Consider the following 21,726-nt stretch of genomic DNA (forward strand, 5'->3'; position numbering starts at 1 on the left):
CTTTTTTAAAGGTTTATTTCGGGGGGTTTTATGCCTTTATTCAGAGATAGGACAGTGGATAGAGTAAAAAATTGGGGTGAGAGAGAGTGGGGAATGACATGAGGAGGAGCCATGGGTCAAATGTGAACCCGGGCCACCTGCTTGAAATTCTACAGCCTCCATACACACGCTTTAACTACTCGACCACCTGCGTGCGTGTGTGTGTTTGTTAGTATTGGGTGAGAATGCAGAGAAAGTTCAATGCCTTTGAAAATATGAATAACCTTTAAGAGATCTTTGGGAATCAGATCCTAGAAAAGTGAAGGAAAGACACATGATTTGTATTCCTGGATTAAATGGGGTCTGAATCACTCTATTCAAACGACCTGCTCACTGAATAATGAAGTCACTAACACCCATTCTCCACCCAAAACTACTCTTGCAGTATTTCCTATAAGTACCCCTGAACCATTGGTGCTGCTTACCCCACCACGGTGCCTCACAGCCAATCGCACGCAGCAGGGAGTCCTGCTCACCTGGATCCCACCTGCCAATCACACAGCACCTATCCAGCATTATGTCATGGAGTTCCGCCTAGGGGAGCGATGGGAGGTCTTGGACGATGGCATTCCTGCTGGGGAGACGGAGCTGCTCGCCCGGGACCTGCTCCAGGTGAGAGACCAGACACAGTTTAATAGAAGAGTTACATCAGCCAGATCCAGACTAAAGACTGGGACATAGCCACAGGTACAACATGCTAAAATAACTATAATTAAAAGAACAAAGCATTCAAATTTTAGACAGACCGTTTAGATCTTGTGTGCAGGTTTTACATTCTGTCAAACTTCCGGGTAGTAAAGTGATGGCTGTGCGCTCGGGAGCTCTTGCATGAAGCGTTTGTGTGCTGAGTATCTCTACACGTCCATCCTGTCTCTATGACAACAGTCTGTTGACAACAGTTGCTGTATGACTGACAGCTCTGTTACCTTCTTACTTATGTTTTTTTTATTTTAGATTGTTTATTTCCCGATCAGACACGAAGTAAAGAAGATATCGGTACAAGACACGATACAAATGCAGCAAAACTATGGGGAGTATCAAGCATTAGGAAAAGAGCAGCAGTGACGTCAACAGCTCCTTTCTGAAAAGTTAGAGGATTTTCAAATTGAGCGATTGGAGATTTTGCATAAAAAAAAAGTGGGGGCGCTTGGAAAAAAGGTGCTGCACTTTTTCTCCAGGCGGCCGCTTTCTGCTGCGAATGCTCTCTGCCGCGAATGCTCTCTGCCCATCAAAGACAATTGAAAAAAAATGCTGGCGCTCAGAAAAAAACGCCTTAGATTGTAATTCCAAGTGTATAAAAACAAAACAAAAAATAATCTACAGAGATATAGTTAGTTTGTTTAAACTAATTTTTTAAGGAATAACAGCTCATGAACTTGTGGCTTCATTCCTCCAATGTTTCATTTATAACGTACAAAAAGACATGAAATCACTGGCTGAACTCATGAGTCATGCAGCGTCATCATCTACTTTTAGTCTTCATTGAAGGAAAAGTGTTAAAGAAATGTTTCCTGTTTGAACATGCAGTTAAAGGTGAGAGGATATGAGTCACACAGAGCAACAAGCTTTCACATTAAGCATGTGTACAGTTTCCCTGTCTGACTGAGGCCTGGCTAATATGTCCATGCTTCCACACCAATATGATGTTGTTAGATAAAGCTGAAGAAGCTTACTATCATCTATAACAGTGATATAACAGCCTTTTTCCCGTAATGTGCAGGCCTAGAACTAAGCCTTGAAAACAGCAAAGTCACAAAAACAAACTAACAAAATGAGGCTGCAGGGGACCGTAAACTTGTTTTTATCAAACATGTTAAGTTCCTGTTTTTGTCAATGGAGTCTGGATGCTTCATAGAGAATGATGTACCGTATTTTCCGCACTATAAGGCGCACCGGATTATAAGGCGCACCTTCAATGAATCGCCTATTTTAGAACTGTTTTCATATATAGGGCGCACCGGATTATAAGGCGCATAGAATAGAACGTGTTTACAACTGAACAAGGCTGGGAGATATTGTGAATATATAAATATAAATACTTATAAAACGTAACGTATAAAACTACAAAAACAAAAGTACATAAGACGATTTCCCCAAATAATAAATCATTTCTTTGACGTTTCTCTTAACTCTCAAAACGTAGTTTTATACGTAGTGCATTCACAATAACTCAACGTTGTTCAAACGTTAATGTGCATATTCACAATATCTCCCAGCCTTGTTCAGTTGTAAACACGTAAAAGAAACACAGTCTGATACCGCTAATTCAAACGTTAGTGCAGGGGTGCCCAAACAGTCGATCGCGATCGACAGGTAGATCGCTGACTGATTCTCAGTCGATCGCGAGATGTTTTGTCAATATAAAATACAATTGTAAAATAGAAAAGTGATTTCAATTTCATTTCATTGCACTGTTTCCCACACACAATACCTGTGTTGGGAGCCCAAGTATACTTCCGACCTGTGTGTATTTAATTTTTCATTTATTCATGAAATTGCTGCGTGCATGAGACAGCGAGCGAGAGAGAGAGAGAGCGCGCGCAAGAGAGAGTGCAGGCATGCGCAATGACGTGCAGGTAAAACCGGGGGGGTAAATGTTTTACCAAAAAGTCATATATAGAAACTATGCTACGAGTATTAAGCGCATTTGATGAAGCTGCAGCTACTTTTCTCTGCTCCTCTCTGCTGTCATGACTGTGAGCATCGCGGGGGACGAGACACACCAACAAACAGCGCAAACGCACACGCACACGCACACACGCACACACGCACACACACACACACACACTTGCACTGGAGCGCCAGCCACCACGCAAACCTTTTTACTTTTTACTTTTAGTGCTACAGCACACAGTTGATCCGTGATCCGTACGGACCGAGGTGGGAACACACGTGACCCGGTCAAACAGTCGGTTGGACTTTACTCCGTTCACTCTCACCGTGTCTGCAGCTAATTTAACAAAAGCAAAATCATCTCACAGCAGCCTGCTGTAGTCTGTAGTCTGCATTATTTTTTACAGAACTCTCATTTACTATTTTCTGTTTGTTGTGTGAGTATTAAATGCGTTTGTAGGCTGTTGGTAAAGGCTATGGCTCACTATGTGGACTGGTAGATCTCGGCAGACTGGTAACTTTAAAAGTAGATCTTGGTTCAAAAAAGGTTGGGCACCCCTGCGTTAGTGCATAACTCAACATTGTTCAGTTACGTATAACACGTAAAGCTCACTTTTTCAGTTCATTCCCCGTCCACGAATCCCTCGAATTCTTCTTCAGTGTCCGAATTGAACAGTTGGGCGAGTACGGCATCCAACATGCCCGGCTCCCTCTCGTCATTATCCGAGTCAGTGTCGCTGAGCGCCGTGTACAACCAGTATGGATCAACCAATTAACCAATTGATCCATATATAAGGCGCTCCGGATTATAAGGCGCACTGTCGTTTTTTGAGAAAATTAAAGGCTTTTAAGTGCGCCTTATAGTGCGGAAAATACAGTAACAGAACTTATCTTTACAAACAGGGGTTGTTTTCTATAGTAATCTATAATGTAATGTTATCAGAAAGTCTTGAGAACAATGTAAACCTGTAAGTGGCAATACAAGCATGGGCATGTTTAATATGCACACATTGGTCTCAAGGTTGCAACCAGCTGCTTGTAAACAGATCCACTGGAGACATTCCAAAACATTTTCTGTCTGAAAGTCTTTTAGGGCGCACTCACACGAGGCCCAGTTGTCCCTCCTCCCCATTCCCCCCGCTGGCCTGTACTCACACTGCTCCAGGACTAACCGGGCCTGAGCACGGATACATCTTGTACATAGCGTCGTAATACAACACATTAATGGCTTTACGTGATCATGAAGCATGCTTCGTTTTCAAAACAGGCAAATAAATAAAAGGGACGCCTGGTCGAGTCCGTGTGAGCACATCAGAGAACATGACATGACGATTCGGAGCGAGTGCGCCCTTAGTCCCAAAAGTGATTTTAAAATATGACCCAGGTTTACCAACACCTTAAGACATGTAGAACAACTGTCTGTGTGATGATCTTTCAAGTATAAACACTGAGTCTGCTCCGAGCAGCAGACTTTGAAACACCTAAATGGGATTGTGCACGACAATGTGCCAACTTGGTAGTCATGGTAACAATGCCAGGTATGCTCAAGCTGACTGGGCTCACTTTCTCCTTGTATCTTTGGGTTTTTCTGCGTTCCACTCTTCTTGTATGTTGTATCTAACATGCAGAACACAAACATTAGTTGGTATGAAAGTTACTTTAACTCAGTTTCTTTTTAAAGAAGGAGGAAAGCCACTCAAACATGACAATAAGAGATACAATATGATTTTTTAGCAAACAGTGGATTTCCTTGAGTAATTATCCGTCCACAGAGAAAAGTCTGTGTATCTTTACTGATTTATGAGCTCTTTCACAAGGCTTCTTTTTCACATCTTGCTCATGTGGGGTATTTCTCTCACCACAACACATTTGAGCTCCTTTCTTTAATCCATCTTCCACTTTCAGCTCCTTGCAGATGCTTTTATCTCTCCTTTCATGGCACAGCAAACACACACACACACACAGCTCCCCATCCCTCTCATCACACTTACCATGCACCTGGCTTGTATAACTTTTTCTGCTGCACATTTCACCCTGCATCATCCAAGCTTATTTGAATGGTGTGGGGGGTTTGGGGGGGTGGGGGGGGTGCCCTGCTTTGTCATCTGCTTTGTCATCTGCTTTGTCATCTGCACACCGTGTTTGTGTGGTGAAAGTGGTGCTGAAACTCTTCTCCACATTTAAATCCTCCATCTTCTCTGACTGAGTAGGAAAGTCCTGGGCTGACAGCTCAGTTCAAAGAATATTCATCAGAAGGTTTCTGAGTGTTATGCCAACAGTACAGTGAAGTATGGATTGCACCTTCTGAAGGATCTTAGAGCATGATACAGCTGCTGCGCTTCAGCTGACCCTGCACAATGGAGAGCACATTCAGGAGCAATGACAAAAGGCGTAATATGCCTTTCTATCATGATGCAATCATAGGTGATACATACTAGGGACTATGGAATATTTAGGATATTTTTAGGGTTTTGATGACTTTCCAAATAGAAAAGTGTCAATATTACTCGAATGGATGTCTTCAGCCAGCATCAATTAAAGTGATTAAAGTGTGGCCAGCGGGGACAGACTCTGTACTTCAGGACAAGTTCCATCACACAGACTGGAGTATGTTTGCTTCGCAGGCTACCTTGGGCTCTCACACAGACATTGACACCTACACTTCTTCTGTGCTGGATTATATCAACACCACCATCGACAGTGTTACAACATGGAAGCAGATCACCACGTACCCAAATCAGAAGCCATGGATGAACAAGGAGGTGCGTCTCCTGCTGAAGGCCTGCAACACCGCCTTCAGATCAGATGATGCAATGGCCTACAGCGTATCCAGGGCAAACCTGAGGAGGGGCATCATCAAGGCCAAGCACTGCTACAAGCTGAAGGTTGAGGAACACTTCTCCAACTCCGACCCCAGACGCATGTGGCAGGGCATCCAGGCCATCAGTGACTATAAACCCAGAAACTCCACCCCGATAACCACAGATGTCTCCTTCCTGAACGAGCTAAATCACTTTTATGCTCGTTTCGATAGAGACAACAGAGAGACACAGACCACGACCAGACCTCCTGCAGACAACCAGCCCCTCTCACTCACCTCCACAGACGTCCACGCTGCACTGAGCCGGATCAACGCTCGAAAGGCTGCTGGTCCAGACGGCACCCCCGGGCGCGTGCTTAGGGCATGTGCGGAGCAGCTCACTGGGGTTTTTACGGACATCTTCAACCTGTCCCTCGCCCAAGCAGCTGTGCCATCATGCTTCAAAGCCACCTCCATTGTCCCAGTGCCGAAACACTCCAGCCCGACAGGCCTGAACGACTACCGCCCTGTAGCACTCACACCCATCATAATGAAGTGCTTTGAGCGACTGGTCCTAGCACACCTGAAAAACTGCCTCCCACCCACACTGGACCCATACCAGTTTGCCTACCGCAGCAATAGGAGTACAGAGGATGCAGTCTCCACTGCGCTGCACTCTGTGCTCACTCATCTGGACAATAACAACACATACGCACGAATGCTGTTTGTTGATTTTAGCTCAGCATTCAACTCTGTCATCCCCTCCAAGTTGAACACTAAACTCTGAGACCTGGGCTTCAACTCCTCCCTCCGTCACTGGATAATGGACTTTCTGACCAACAGACCCCAGTATGTTAGGTCAGGACACACCTGCTCCACCACCATCACACTCAACACAGGCGTACCACAGGGCTGTGTGCTGAGCCCATTCCTCTACTCCCTCTTCACCCACGACTGCAGACCTGTACATGGATCCAACACCATCATCAAGTTTGCGGACGATACAGCGGTGATTGGCCTCATCAGCAACAACGATGACACGGCCTACAGGGAGGAGGTACAGCATCTGGCCGCCTGGTGTGCTGACAACAACCTGCTCCTCAACACCAGCAAGACGAAGGAGATCATCGTGGACTTCAGGAGAGAAAGAGGAAGCACACACAACCCCATTCACATCAACGGGATGGCTGTTGAACGTGTCTCCAGCTTCAAGTTCCTGGGGACCCACATCACAGAGGACCTCTCCTGGTCCACTAACACCTCCAGTCTGGTTAAGAAGGCTCATCAACGCCTCTTTTTCCTGAGGACACTGAAGAGACACCACCTGTCTTCAGCTGTACTGATGAACTTCTACCGCTGTGTGATCGAGAGCATCCTGACCAGCAGTGTCTCAGTCTGGTACGGAAACTGCTCTGTCGCAGACCGTAAGGCGCTACAGCGGGTGGTAAAAACCGCCCAGCGCATCACAAGGTGTCCACTTCCTGCCATTGAGGATGTCCAAAGAACACGCTGTCTGCGGCGAGCTCGTGGCATCCTTAAAGACTCCTCCCACCCTGCCCACAGACTGTTTACCCTCCTGCCCTCCGGCAGGCGCTTCAGAAGCCTCCGGACCAGAACCAGCAGACTGAGGAACAGCTTTTTCCCCAGAGCTGTTTCTCTACTGAACTCTACCCCCCGAACTCTGAACTCTGTCTCTCTCTCTCTCTCCCTCTCTCTCTCCGCACCCTGCTGACCCCCCTTTTCCCTCCATATCACCTCACACCCCGAACTCTGAACTCTGTCTCTCTCTCTCTCTCCCTCTCTCTCTCCGCACCCTGCTGACCCCCCTTTCCCCTCCATATCACCTCACACCCATCATCCCCCCACCACTCCTCCTGGTCACACACACACATCTCTCATCCATCTGTATTATTGTATTATAGTATGTTCATATTCTTTAAATTATCTGTAAACTTGTATAACATGCTCACTGCATCTTAATCTGTATATTATTAGTATAGCATGCTCACTGCATCTTATTCTGTATATTATTAGTATAGCATGCTCACTGCATCTTAATCTGTATATTATAATCCTAAAAACACACTTATTTTGTAGCATTACTTATTTATAGCATTTATTTATATTTATTGCATCCCATTAATCCAGCCATCCAGATTTACCTAATAATTCACTTTTTTTGTCTACATCTGTAAATTTTGCAATTACTGTACATAGCACAGAATTACTGTACATAGCACAGACTCTTGCACTCAATTACTGTACATAGCACAGACTCTTGCACTTTCTGCTTATTTGCACTTCTGGTGAGATGCCAAACCTCATTTCGTTACTCTATACTTGTATATGTGTAATGACAATAAAGTTGAATCTCATCTCATCTCATCTCATCTCAATGAAACAGTGTACTGGTATGTCTGCATTGCCTGGTTTCTATTAGGGATGCATGAATGCAAATAAGCCGATAACAGACAGCTGATGACAGACAGCTGCTCATTGTCAAATATGTAGCATGAACTGATGTCAGTAGCCAATGTTGATCTCTTGAGTCATGTAAATATGTTGAAAGAATTTTTTTAGGCCATTGTTTGCCTTTATTGGATAGCACAGCTGAAGAGAGAGAGGACATGTTTGGAGGAGAGAGTGGGGGGGGGACTTGCAGAAAACGGTTGTGGTCAGATTCAAACCCACAGCTGCTGTGATGAGGACTAACTAGTGAAGCAATATGTGAACTTTTTGGATCTGATTACATTTAGACTAAAAAAGGTTTTAATCATGAAAAATTTATAATTGCTAGAATTGACCTTCAAAACATGTATCCTTTAGTTATTGACAATCAGGTCATTTGCTCTTTATCATTTGCTGTTGAGTGTTTCTTCATGTTTAGTCATTCTTTCTTGGTCCTTAGATATATGTTTTTGTGTTTGGCACGATGCATTTGGCTGATTGATCAGTAATAATGCAGACTTTGTGTCAAGAGCAATCTCAGATCACTCATCATCACTGCGACATCCCGTCAGTGATTTTTCTTTTTTAAATTTAGCTCCATTTTCAGTCACAGAAGATACTCAACCATTCTTATTGGCTGAGGAGTATGTATATAATAAACCGATTTTATTGTTACAGATTCTACAAAAATATACCACTCCCCTCTGCGGTATTCTGATGATTCAAGGCACCCTTTTATAAATAAAAATAAATAAATACAGGTTCAGTTTGTATGTGGTGCTTTCTAGCTCCTATTGTGACATTCATGAAACAGTTCTGCATTTCTTCCTCAAAGTTGTATTTTGTATCTCATATATTCTCTTGTATATTGTGACACCAAAAAAACAACATTGTATACAGTATATCAGTGATTGAGTTGCACAGCCTACTTAATGTTTACCTCTGTGTTGTCCTGCTGTAGGAGGCGTGGTACGAGTTCCGTGTCATGGCAATCATGGACGACACAATCAGCGAAGCCAGTAATGTAGTCGGAGTATCCAGCACAGGTGAGACACTACATCACTTCCTTTATTATAACTTAAGCAGTGTCAACATGAACTAAATCAAATATATGAACTCATCATTATAATCATAACCAGAGTAATCATGCCATTAAAACATATCTAAGCCCTTTTTTATACAGAGATTCAATCAAATAATCCCCCCCCCAAAAAAAATCTTTAAAACAGAACAGAGAGGCGGCATAAAGCTGCAACTCTTCGGCCTTCAACGTGAGCAAGGGACTGAGAAAAGAAAGTGCTGGTGCAGCTTTAACCCGCTGCCTTGACCTCAGGAAAGTTTTTTAAGGCGTTACGTTTGTTGGCCTTACATTCATACACCACCGTTCTTGTGAACCCCATACTGTACCTCAGAGATGCCTCGAGTAAAAATCCTAAAATTTTGAATAAATATCCACCTGGACTCAGTAATGAACTTTCTAAAAAAAAACATGCAAGTCCCTGATCAAAGTCACTGTGACCTCATGTCTGTTCAGTTCTCTTGTATGTGATATCTCAGTAGCCCCCAGAAAAGTTATTTTACAATTGGTTTATTTTTATTTTTGAGCTGCCCAAGAGAATGAGGCCATCAGCAATTGATTCATGGACAAACACCCCTTCGTCTACCTGTCATGCACCTGTACATTCTTCTGACTTGAGAAGGGTTCACTGACAACCAGATAATCTGCAGAGAAGCACAGAGACAGTTAAAGATTTAGGTGCAACATCTGTTTAATTTATGCCTACTTGTGCTGTTGTTTTTTTTGTTGTTTTTTTATGTGATATATAGACTATAAAAAGTTTGAGCCACAGAAACAGCATCATTCTGGACATGAAGTGCAATTTGACTCGGTGGCTAAGGCGTACAACAGCAAGGTTGTAACTCTAGTTTGTCAATGCTGGGACTCAACCCGACAACTTCTGGCAGCAACCTGCCTCTCTAACCTCAGGCTCCTTTCTGAGGATGCAGACGTATTGCACACGCAGCAACTCCAACTTTACATCCTGCCCACTCAGCACTATTATATTTAAGCTTGCTTTACATGCACACCCTCCTTTGTACCATCCTGAGGAGTATGACATCATCTTTCTGCCCGTATCCCACCGATTGTGTCGGGCTGCTCTGTGCTAAAAAAAGAGAGATTCATTAAAGGCAGTTCTATTTTTGGTCGACACGCTGAAAATCTGTTTAGAATCTAAATTAAACCCTGTAAATGTGATGTCACTCCCCTGCAGAGGTCACTGAGTACACATCATTTGGTTTTGAGCAGCTGTTGGTAGCATTTAGAAGATTTGCTCAGTAAGCCTCTGATCTCTCAAAGGACTCTGCTGCCCCCTGCTGGTGCAGGTTGAGATTTATGCAGTGTGGTGATCAAAGGCTCCTGTTCAATTCTATGCAGATATTGCTTTTTACAGTGTATGTCTGCTTTTTGCAGTCATAACGTCTAAATATGAGAATAATTAAAAATGTGTCCTATCCTTCTGAATATGAAAGAAGGTTTTTTTCTTAAAGCAGATCATTTATGTAAGTTCTATCATTGCTGAAGGTAATCTCTTACACTGCTGTATTTTGCTGTGTCATGCTTTACTGCAGCACATTTCAACAAATTCTTAACAAATGTTGACGCGGTATCCCCCCCGGTCCCTCACTGAGCGATTCATTAGCATGTTTCACTTTAAATATTCCAGTCTAAATCAATGAGGACAGCTTAGAAAGTTGGTTGCTCTAATAAGGAGAATGCACAGCACATTATCCAATGTAACACAATAAGCTGGTTTTCATTCTTGTAATGTAACAGTGCTGGCTGCATGGAATCTGGATTTGAATGCATCTCTGCGTGTCAATCTGCAGAATGCAGCCGGCCACATTCATGGAGCAGAAACCCAGCGTAATGATATGTTACAGGGCTGGAGATATAATGCAGATTTATGTTTGGCATGTTTTATAACAAAGTCATAAAGTGCTATACAACAACATCATTAACAAAGGCATTAAAATGAGATATTAAGATACTTAAACAATAAGATTATTATACTTCACATAACAGCATTAAGTATAAGTGCATTGAAAAAAGGGAAGATGAAGATGAGGATTATTTCAGATTGACAGGCCTCTGACTTTAGGTCTTCAACAAAAGGACCCCTAGAGAAGATTTTAGGCTACACTTAGGCTCATGTGGGATTAAAGATTCATTTATGTACTGAAGGGTCGGTCTTAGCCAGGCTTTTAAAGTGATAATTGAAATCTCTCAATCAGTTCTAAATCACACAGGAAGACAGCAGAATACTTAACAGTAAGGCCTCTTTAAATAGCCATCCATTTCACATTCAGAATTATATTAAATGAGTCTTAGACTTCATTCAAACACAAAATCCTTATCTCAAAGTACAAACATATGTGGTTAGAAGTGTCCGATCAAACAAAGAAAACTAAAAACAATGATAAACTGAAAAATCAACATGGTGTTCATTATAAATCATTAGACTTTTTGTGTCCAAGTGGTAGTTGAAGACGGCTTATAAAGACGGTAAAGACTGGAAAGTGGTTTTGAAGAAATAATTTCAGAGCCTTTATTGTTTGATCATCCCTGTGATGTTGGAGCTCCACTGTGCACCATGATGTCAGTGTGCACAGTGTGACAAGAGAACATTGTTTTTATGAACTCACCTTAAATCTTAGTTTACAAACTTTGTAACATCACATCTCATTTGGAGCCAATCACAGTCCAGTGTGCAACTTCTACACAAGTGTGTTGCTTTGGCTTGAAGCACTAAAATTGAAAATCAGTGGTGGGGGTCTGGGGGAAGCTCAGTACCTTTACTTCAATAACCTTTTCTTTAAGTGGCATTGTCACAGTGCAGAAATACAACCAAGAGACCTGTTGTGAGGATTTGAATTAAAGTGATTTTAAAACTTTACCTTTTTAGTTATATTTGGATTTTAAATGACTATTGTTTGTGAAGACTGTTTGAATTGCTCTGTTGATTTCTGAAGCCTACAGCTGTAAGACAGGCTGTAAGGGCTCAGGGCTTATATGCTCCCTTTAAAATTATGTCCACTACAAGTGATTGTGTAAGCCATTGTCAGGGTGGGATTGTTCTTAAAACTTTCTGAGGGCGATATGGAAAAGATCGCTTTAGAAATAAACCTTTTTGTAAAGGTTTACCCAACCCGACCGCTTTAATTGTGGTATTGTTTTGAGCCAAGCTAAGCCTTTAAAACACCAAAGTCACACATTAACAATTAAAATAATTTGTGGCAGAGGTACACAAGCAGCCCGCTTTTTTTTGGGGGGGGGGGATGAATATTTGTCATCATGTCCGACACCCTGCAGAAATTGTAGTGAAGGTCATCAGCAACATATTGTACCTCGTCTGATATGTCAGGAATGTTTCCTTTAATCAGCCTTCAAAGGTTCCTCTGCAGGAGCCTGTGAATTATGGGATGAGGGATATTTGTAAAGGCTGATTCAGTTTTTAGTTTCAATAGATACACGATCAGAGCACAGAGTTCTTACAGGGGACTGCTTGTTCTTTTTCAGCAGACTATCACCTCATAATCTCATCTCAATCTCAACTTCAGCTGCTATTTCAGAGGCAGAAATGAAAGTTGACGTTAGAATTGATCCTTTAAAAGAGAGTCCCAGAAGTCCCTTGAAAAAAAAGAAGGTTTTGCTCTGCTCTACTTGCTTTATTTAACTTTTAAACTGTCATTTTCTTCTCCATCCACCCTCTTCCCTCCTCTCACAGACTTCTTCCCTCCTCCAGAGATGGTGGAGGAACGTGGACTGGCGCGTCCCGTGGTGGCCGGCATCGTGGCCACCATCTGCTTCCTGGCAGCAGCCGTCCTGTTCAGCACGATGGCTGCCTGCTTCGTCAACAAGCAGCGCCGACGGAAACTGAAGAGGAAACGAGGTGAGCGTCCTGGTAATTATGAGTTATTAAAAGTCATTAAGCCAATGCTTTCTGATGTAACCCAAAGGACGTTTAACAACTTAGAAATATACATATATGTTCAGAATCAAGAATAAGGTGTCTTCATGTAGGTCAGAAGCACTTTGTTAATCATCATGAACTGATTTATTTTTATAGTAGTTGGAAAGAGGTCAAAGGAAAACTTCCTGCCATGCCACATCATTTGGTCCCTCTGAACCACTGTCAAGTGTCCTCGTCAAGTTGGAGAACACACTTGCAGAAGGACCGAAACGTTGTGATTTTTTCTAATGGGTTGGTGGTGCCGAGCAAGGCCCCGTGTCCACCTTGCGTTTTTTTCTGAGTGCCAGCGTCTTCTTTCAATTGTGTTCAATGAGTTGAGAGCGTTCCCAGCAGAAAGCGGCTGCCATGAGAAAAAGCGCAGTGCCCAGAGTTTTTTCTTCTGAGCACTTTTTTGTCCAGCTGCTCCGAGCACTCAAGTTGAAAATCTTTCAAATTTTCAGAAAGGCGCTGTAGACGTCACTTGCTCGTGTCTTGTACCCGCATTCCTCCTCGCGCCGTGTCTGATCGGGTAAAAACCATCTCAAATATAAAACATTCAGTAAAAAGTAACGGATCAGTGTCGGTCATACAGCTGTTGTCATAGAGACAGGACAGATGTGCAGCGCTTTTCTTCTCGAGGACAAGTGCTTCATGCAAACACTCCCGAGCGTCCAGCTAGCGCTTTGCTGCCTTGAAACAACGCTAAGAGGAGTGTGCAGGGTTTTTTTTATTTTCAATGTCATAGTTTGATGTCCTACAGCATGAAATGAGTTGGATGTGTCTTGAAAATATTATTTTTGTATCATCAGTCACATACCTTCAACATTCATATACAATTCCAGAACAGTCTTAAATAGCAGTGATGGACTCTTCTGACTTTTCTTCCTTTGTTTCCAGATCCTCCCCTCTCCATAACTCACTGCAGAAAAAGCGTGGAAACTCCGTAAGTAACTTCAACAAGACACACAAAAGTGTTCACTGTTACGCTGTAACACACAGATGATCAGACAGTTTCATGATGCTCACTGGGCAGGCAGAGGACCTACTGTACAAACATAGGTTTCATGCTTCTACATAGAAATGTATTCAGAAACTCAAAGCAGATTCATTATTCAAACATTATATCTATGCAGAGTAACCCGTGGGCTTCTGCATTGAGTTCTGATAGTTGTTATAAATGATGCTGTGACACTGGGGTTCTTCTCAATGACCATGTTTTATTCTCTCTGGCAGAGAGAAAAGAACAAACAAAAACCTCAATGTAACTTCCCTGCCTGCTCCAGATCCTCTCCCACATTGTACAAAAGGGTGATGACATTATTAGGGCTTTCATACTTGCAGAAAACTCCTGAAAAACTCAGGACATTTCCAGGAAGAGCTTTATGTGTCAACACAAACAGCCACATTTTTTTCTCTCTGACTTCACCCGAAGTTTCTCCTGCCAGACCCCAAGTATTTTTTTCTGCAGCAAGTCTGAGTGAGCTGATGTGAGAACTCAGCAGGATATTCTCCGGAGAATTCACCTCGAGCCTGTAGGAGAGGGTGGTGACGTTTATATCCTGTGCATGGACTGTATACATGCGACGGCTAGGATCTCCATGCACATAATTAAACGGCTACATTAACTTTTCTGTTCTCCAGTATGTTCGTCTACGCTCTTTTGTTGATGTTGTCATTCCGTTGAACTACACATAGCATTGATATAAAGGTAAATATTATCATTATAGTGTTGTGTAGTGGACTCTGTTGCTTCAACCACATTTTCTTTTTTTTTACGTCACGTCTTACCTCAGGAGGGCCCCTGCACCCCCACCTTCATCTGACAGGGATAGTCTCCCATTGTGAGGTGCTTTTGTGAACAGCCAGGTCAGGAGAATATCCAGAGCAGTCCTCCTGAAATGATCTAGATATTTGGTGAATTCTTGCTAAGAAACATAAATACACAGGTGCATTTGACCCCGTGACAGGGTAACAAAGACAACTTCACATTATAACTGTTGGATATGGTGTCAATCCTGAATGTTTCTTGTGTTGATAAAAGGGAAAGAATTTAGAAATCATAAAATGCTTCTGTTTCCAGAGGGCCCTATCACACAGAGATGTGTCACTAGAAAAGTGTCACCAGCAAAACCGTAGTTTTCCTGTGGTACAGCACCCTTGCCTGGCGCTCTTCTCCGCTGCTCCACGTTGAGTTTTTAGGCGTGCATAAGAGTTCAAATATGTTCAACTTTTCAGCCACAGATGTGGAGTCGCAGTGCTCGTCAATGTCACTTTTGGCCAATCAAAGCAAGTAGGAGGCTTTACATCCGGCTTTGTGTCTATTTGAGCTCATGTTTTCCTCAAGTCCACAGAGTCATTGCTAAGTTGCTTTTAGACAGGAATGATATGAAAGAGACCATTATGTTTTAATTAAACGTTCAACAATGTGTACAACAAAGGATGCTCAGGGCTAAGGGCCATGTTTTCATTTTATGTGAAATGTACATATGTATTCAATTTTCTTACAAGAGGTATAAATGAAACACTCCAGTTGAAAAAATAGGATAATGCAAATAAGCTTTAATTTCACTTTTGTTTCATGTAAGAAATCATTTCAATGTGAAACTTTCAAACCTGTGTTCATGTTTGAAGCAGCTTGAACCTTCAGTTAGTCCATGGTTCCTGTTTGTTAATGTTTCTTCTGTCTGGTAATATTGATGTACAATATGAAGGCCGATGCTCTGATTTAGGATTACTATGTTGACAGCTATTCACAATGGAAGATTTATGTATTAGGTGTCAGTGAATACAAACAGAGTATTCTGTCTGTCTCACTTACAGTGTAATTGTGAGAGTTAAATGATCGCAAGATAGCCAATGAAAAAAAAAACTTCCCTCCTGTTATTTCCTGTCTTTTCTTTCCTTTGTCCTTGTTTGAACCTGAAGTCAACCAACTCTCCCTCATATAGAGAGTCTCAGGTCTCTTTATAGATCTTTTTCACAGCAGACATCTCAGTGTGTGAAAGTAGGTGGAAGTGATAAAATTAATCACTTCAGCCATGAGGCAGCATACAAAGCTATAGCATACTGGGGAACTGGTACAGAGTTATTACATCACAACTGTGTGAGAAAGAAGAAATGATCAGGGGGTTGGGCCTGAGAAAACACATCATAGATAAAGTCTTTTCACTGATCTTTAAATGACTGCAGCCTGGATAGTGTTTTCTAATAACCCTAGGTAAAAATAACGTCTCTGTTGTCATTATACGATTTACTATGAAAATAAGAATCATCTGCACAACATTAAGGAAATCAAGAGCACATCAAGCGTTCATTTAATTTAAAAACAATATGTATTGTGCAATACTTAATCATACATAATATATAGTGCACTTAGTACACACAAAATGTAAATTGGGGGCACCAGTAGCGTAGTGGTGAGAGTGCACGCCCCATGTACGGAGACTGTACTCCCTCAAACTCGTGACCCGGGTTAAAATCCTACTTGTGGCTCTTTCCTCGCATGTCATTCCCCACTCTCTCTCTTCCTGATTTCTGACTCTGTCCACTGTCCTATCTAATCAATAAAGGCAGAAAAACACAATCTCTAATAAAAAAAATTTTCATTGCACCATACAAATATGTTGCACTAGTGAGAAAACATGTTGCACTTGTGAAATGTGATAACAGCACATGTGAAGAAGGATAAGAGGAGAATGGGATAAAGCACTGGACAGGCCATGTATGTGTTTTGGTGTGGTGTGGTGTGGTGAGGGGGTCAAGAAGCTTTTCTATCAACAACGAGAGTGGACAAATAACTCAACAGAGAAAAACGTCCAATTCTAAGGCTGATTCAGAATTGTTTATTGGTAGTGCAGAAAGATGTACATATCACAGCTGTTTAATACAATCTAATTCGAGTGAATTTCTGTCCAGAATTCACATAGGTTTAGCATGTTGTGTGGGTGGAGCTACATTTTTATTAACCACTGAGATGGATAAATGACACCTGAAGAAGGAAATGACAACTTTTTTTTAAAGGTCCCATATTCTGCTTTTTCTGGTTTTATATGCTCTTTAGTGTGTTTTCCATGTGTCCTGTGCATGTTTAGGCACATCTATTTGCAAAAATTCAAAGTCAGCGGAAACGCGGCTTCTCCTACGTCCTCCTGTTAGCTGTAGCATTAGCTGCATGTAGCGCTCAGTTCTAGCCCCCCTTGAAAAAAATTGTCAGTCCGACGTCATTGTCAGTGTGAGATCACTGATCTAAGCCCATTGGCTCGTTGTGGCAAGCCCAGCAGCTCATGTTGCACGCCCGTTAACTTCTGTAGCATGCCCACGATATGCCGTAGCCTGCGGTAGCACAGTAGTGCTAAGGTGCTAATGTTTATGCTCCCTTCGGACGGAGCCAGTGGCTGCATTCTAAATATGGTAAAAGAGGCGGGACATTTCCGAGAAGCGTGCTGAGCAACTGACCAATAACGACAGAGCGAATCGGCAGACCAATCAGAGCAGACTTGGCCCACGTGGGGCTCTGCAGTGGAGGCTCAACAGAGTGTAGCTGACGGACTCAGAGCGTAGAGGGAGCAAGGAGGAGCAGTACATGAAAACAGAGACTTTTTTCAGACTTTAGCTATTGTGAACGTACAAAAGTAGGAACATAGATTAAATATACAAACCCCAAAAAGGGCAGAATATGGGCTCTTTAATAAAATGAGAAAATGAACGTGAAGCAAGTTTTGTCGGTTTTGTCGGTCTCCTTCCATTGACATTGAGGAGGCGGGGTTTATGATCAATAATGCAGCCAGTCAGCAAAGGGAGCTCTAAATATTTTTGGCTTCAGTCCCTGGGGGCTTTTGTGCAGTCCATTCTTAATATACATGCTATGTTAACACCAACAAGATCTTTGTGTAAGGATTGTACGGCCATCATTAGCAATTGACGGCACAATACTGGGGAGGATGAGTCCTAGACTTCTCTTTCCTCCCACTCTTCTACCATTTTGATTTTTTTCAAAGTGGTAAACAAAGAGGATTTGAGTGATCAGTTTACCTTGTTTTTGTAAAAGTGATGTTTTGGCTTCATGGGTATATCTAAAGACAATGAAGGACTGTTTCAAGGTGCAGTGGTCATATCTTTCCTCCTTTTTCTATTCTCTTTCTTACTTTTATTGCCCTCCTGGTACCCTTCCCTTTCTGACATTTATCATTCTGTTTGTCCCTGTGACTTACTAACAACTCTTTCCATTTCAGTTTTTTCCAACCCGCTCAATAATAACACAAATATTTTCTCTCATTTTCTGCTGCTTTTTTAAACAAACCTTTCATTAACAGGCCTCCTGTTTACCTCAATTTACTTCCCACTTCTTACTGTCTGATCTCCCCACTTCTACAGGAGTCCAATTAGCCTCATTCCCAATGTCGAGCCCTACTGGGAGGGGCTGGACGCAAGCAGGTACACATCCCAACCTTCCAGTCCTCAGTGAGTGTGCCCACCATTGTCCCCCTGTCTTTGCACACTGTGAACACCCCCTCTGCACTTTGGTACAACCCCAGCTCGTTAGAGTCCTGACCTGGCCGCATGCTTCCCTTCAGACCAACAACAATACTGGTCATGGTGTTTTATTGTTGAAAGATGAAGGATCCTAATCTTGAAGAGATGTTCAAAATGTAAGCCAGAGTACAAGGGAATTAAAAACCTAAGATACTGCATTTTGCCATGTTGAATGAGATTCACTGATCAGTCCAGTGTCTCATGACTGCTAAAAAGTATAAGGATATTAGAATTTGATCAAGGAAATGATTGTCACTTAAATCAAACAATCAATCATTGACTAAATCATTTTTAAGGGATTGAGTGTTCATTGCCTTCTATTAAAATGTGCTGTGTGGTTCATTAGGAAGAGATTAGCTCCTAACAGCATCAAATTTGATAAATTGGCCATTTTGCAAGTATGCTCATTATCTCATTTACCACTTGCATGGTTAATATAAAGCTAGGGCTAAGGAACATCTAGCGTAGCATTCCCATAGACTGAAAGCTGAGGAAAACTGGAGGCCTGGCTACCTGCTGGCACATAGGTTACCCCTACATAAATCCAACGAGGCCTTAACCCTCAAGATAATACATGTACTGTAGGTTCTTAATGTTAAGTGTGTAAAGAAAGCCTGGATAGCAGTTACCCTTTACTTTCAGTTTAACGCTAAGCTAAGCTAACTCTCCTCTAGCCTTAGCTAACACAGACATAGTTGCTCTTATAAGAATAAAGAACTAATTTTAAGATGTATTTTCAACTAGATACTAACAGTAACACTTTTTGTTAGAGACATACAGTATTCTTCTTGTTAGAGGACGTGATCAAAGCTACATCCAGCAGCTGGTTAGCTTCGCTTGAGCAACACAGCCGAAAACCAAGGAAGCAGCTTGTCTTACTTTATTTAACTGTAATAAATCAGTCCATCAATGCATATAACATTGTGAATGTTTGTAATGTAGCTTCTGTGTGTATGGATTCAAATCTATTGCAACCAGCTGGTTAGCTTAGCTTTTGGCATTGCAGTGGGAATCAGCTAGCTTTGCTCTGAAGGTACCATCAGCATTTCTACAGTAACCCAGTGAATTTGTGCTTTTACACTTTAGTTCTTGTATGGATTAAGCACGCAACATTTAAAATCCTCGTGTTCTTCACTCTGCACCTTACTTTGCTTATACTTTCTGAATATTTCTGTGGTTGCGTCAGTGAACTGCTGCTCAGTACAATTCACACAGGCTCTCAGGCAGAACATAGTCGATTTAATTATTGAATCAGACTTTTTTTTAGATGTTAAGGTCATTGTAAGCATTTTGAATGTTGGTCAGATCTAAATAAAGAGCAAAATAAAGGATCACATTCTTTGATATTTCTTCATTTGAAGAGCAGGCAGTTGTATGAACACATAAAAGACAAAGATATCTCTTAATATAATAAAAAGTACAGCTGTTTTTATGATAGTGTTGTTGTTATGATCATACATATTGTAATTGTAGCTGATGACAACAAGGTACTTGACCCTCATTCATGTGATTGTCATGTGATTTCTGTCAGAAACCATCTTTCTCAGAACCCAATCGAATCATATGTAAAATTGTTTCTGTTTGATTTTATAGCTGCCTGAGACTGACTCTGTTCATAACATTGTCATTATAAACACAAGCCTTTGTAATTCTCCTGAGGATTTACATAATGTTACATTACACACCAAATAAAGTTAATTGTGGCTTCAAAAGAAATACAGTTTTTTTTATTTTTCTTCTTTCTTTGACAAGGCATGTTGTAGTCATAAAAATCTATTGTTAAGGACAATCAAGTAGAGCTGTTCCAATATCAATACTACTACTGGTATTGACCTCTGATACTGCCTAAAATGTGATATCCAGATTTGGCCAGTTGACACACAAACCTAATGCCATCATTTATTACCACCTAAATATGACAATTGATCATTAACAAATATAATAAACAAATATAATGCAGTGTTAGGAGATTGAAATGAAGGTCAAATTTAGCTTGTAATTTTTTCCCCTCCATTAATCTAAATATTTGTCTCATTGGCATTGAAGTGGAACTATTTTAAACAATATCCAAATCAATGTATCAGAGGCAGTATCTGGAAGGGTATACTGGTATCAGACCATCTCTACTTTCACATTTGTTTTGAACTTACGTCAATATAATGCTCTGTCGATCTCAACCTAAAAGCTTATTAGAAATAAGACAGTTATCCCAATGGGTCAACTCAACTTCCTTCTTATAATTGGTTTGACTCTTTCCATATTGTCATGGAAATTGACCTTTAACCCCATAAGTGGTTCTTTAAGCTGTTAATCCCTAGCATGATGTCAAAAGTACATCCTTGACATCATAATCATGCCAACTGATTAATTTAGTGTAATTAGATGCGCTCTCACTAAAAGAGATGCACTCCTACCTTTAGAAATAACTAGTTCTGACCGTAACATTTCTATGGGAGGCCATTTCCAGACATCTCTTGAAGCTGACATCCTTGAAAGCAATAACCGAGTATTTTCACATTTGAACTTTAATAAGAGAATGACACAAAATACTAATAAAAAATTAGTTAATGTTGTCAAAAGTTATGATTCTAGTTACAGAAAGGCCTCAGGTCCTTGTGTTCACATTCATGCTCATATTAAAAACATTATTTTTTAATCACTTTAATATTTGAATAATAATTTTCTATTAACTCTAATTCTGACAGGACGATGTCTTATATATTTATATAGGTATATATCTGTGCTCTTCATACTGTACTGGTTTCTTTAAAGATGTGATGTCTTACATAAGTGGGCACCATACAGATTTTAGTGACCTTTAAATCAGAATCTAATAATGGATTGCTGAATTTTCACTGTCAAATTTTGAGAAATCAAACCAACCCACATAATCTTTACTGTAAGCCTAAAAAAAATAATCTGGAAAATATTTTAAGCTAAGTTATCTGCAGACGTAAAGCTAAAAGTTATTATTGTCTTTTTTAGATGTTAATACATTTAAATTAAATAATACCAAATACAAACACCAAACCACTGCCACAACACATTGAAATGTCACGGCACTGTCACAGTAAGTTACAACTCTGATAGCTGGAGTGAAAGGCTCTGAGGGTGCAAACAAACCCATTTTGTTGTTGTCAGTTTTTTCTTCACTTCTTTGTTCTGTAATTATGCATGAAACGAATATATATACAAGATTCACACTAGTCTGTTGCGTTTGTGATATCCTCTCCTCATGTGCACTACCTGACTACTTGCCGAAGACAGAAATTGTGGTGTGTC

General features: G+C 41.2%; 1 protein-coding gene across 2 annotated transcripts in view; it reads left to right on the forward strand.

Moving 5' to 3' along the window:
* LOC109980795 (protein turtle homolog B-like) overlaps positions 1–21,726 on the forward strand; it is a 133,935-nt gene that overhangs the window by 91,262 nt on the left and 20,947 nt on the right. Inside the window, exons 14-18 of one of the 2 annotated variants that reach the window (XM_029276505.2) lie at positions 425–651; positions 8,862–8,946; positions 12,688–12,852; positions 13,810–13,855; positions 18,286–18,372. In XM_029276505.2, the coding sequence (XP_029132338.1) occupies positions 425–651; positions 8,862–8,946; positions 12,688–12,852; positions 13,810–13,855; positions 18,286–18,372 (610 nt within the window). Of the gene's footprint in view, positions 1–424; positions 652–8,861; positions 8,947–12,687; positions 12,853–13,809; positions 13,856–18,285; positions 20,144–21,726 lie in introns of those variants that run through there. The other variant, XM_065963065.1, reaches the window with a different exon arrangement.

Source organism: Labrus bergylta, chromosome 14 (assembly GCF_963930695.1).
Source record: "Labrus bergylta chromosome 14, fLabBer1.1, whole genome shotgun sequence".
NCBI classification, from domain to species: domain Eukaryota; kingdom Metazoa; phylum Chordata; class Actinopteri; order Labriformes; family Labridae; genus Labrus; species Labrus bergylta.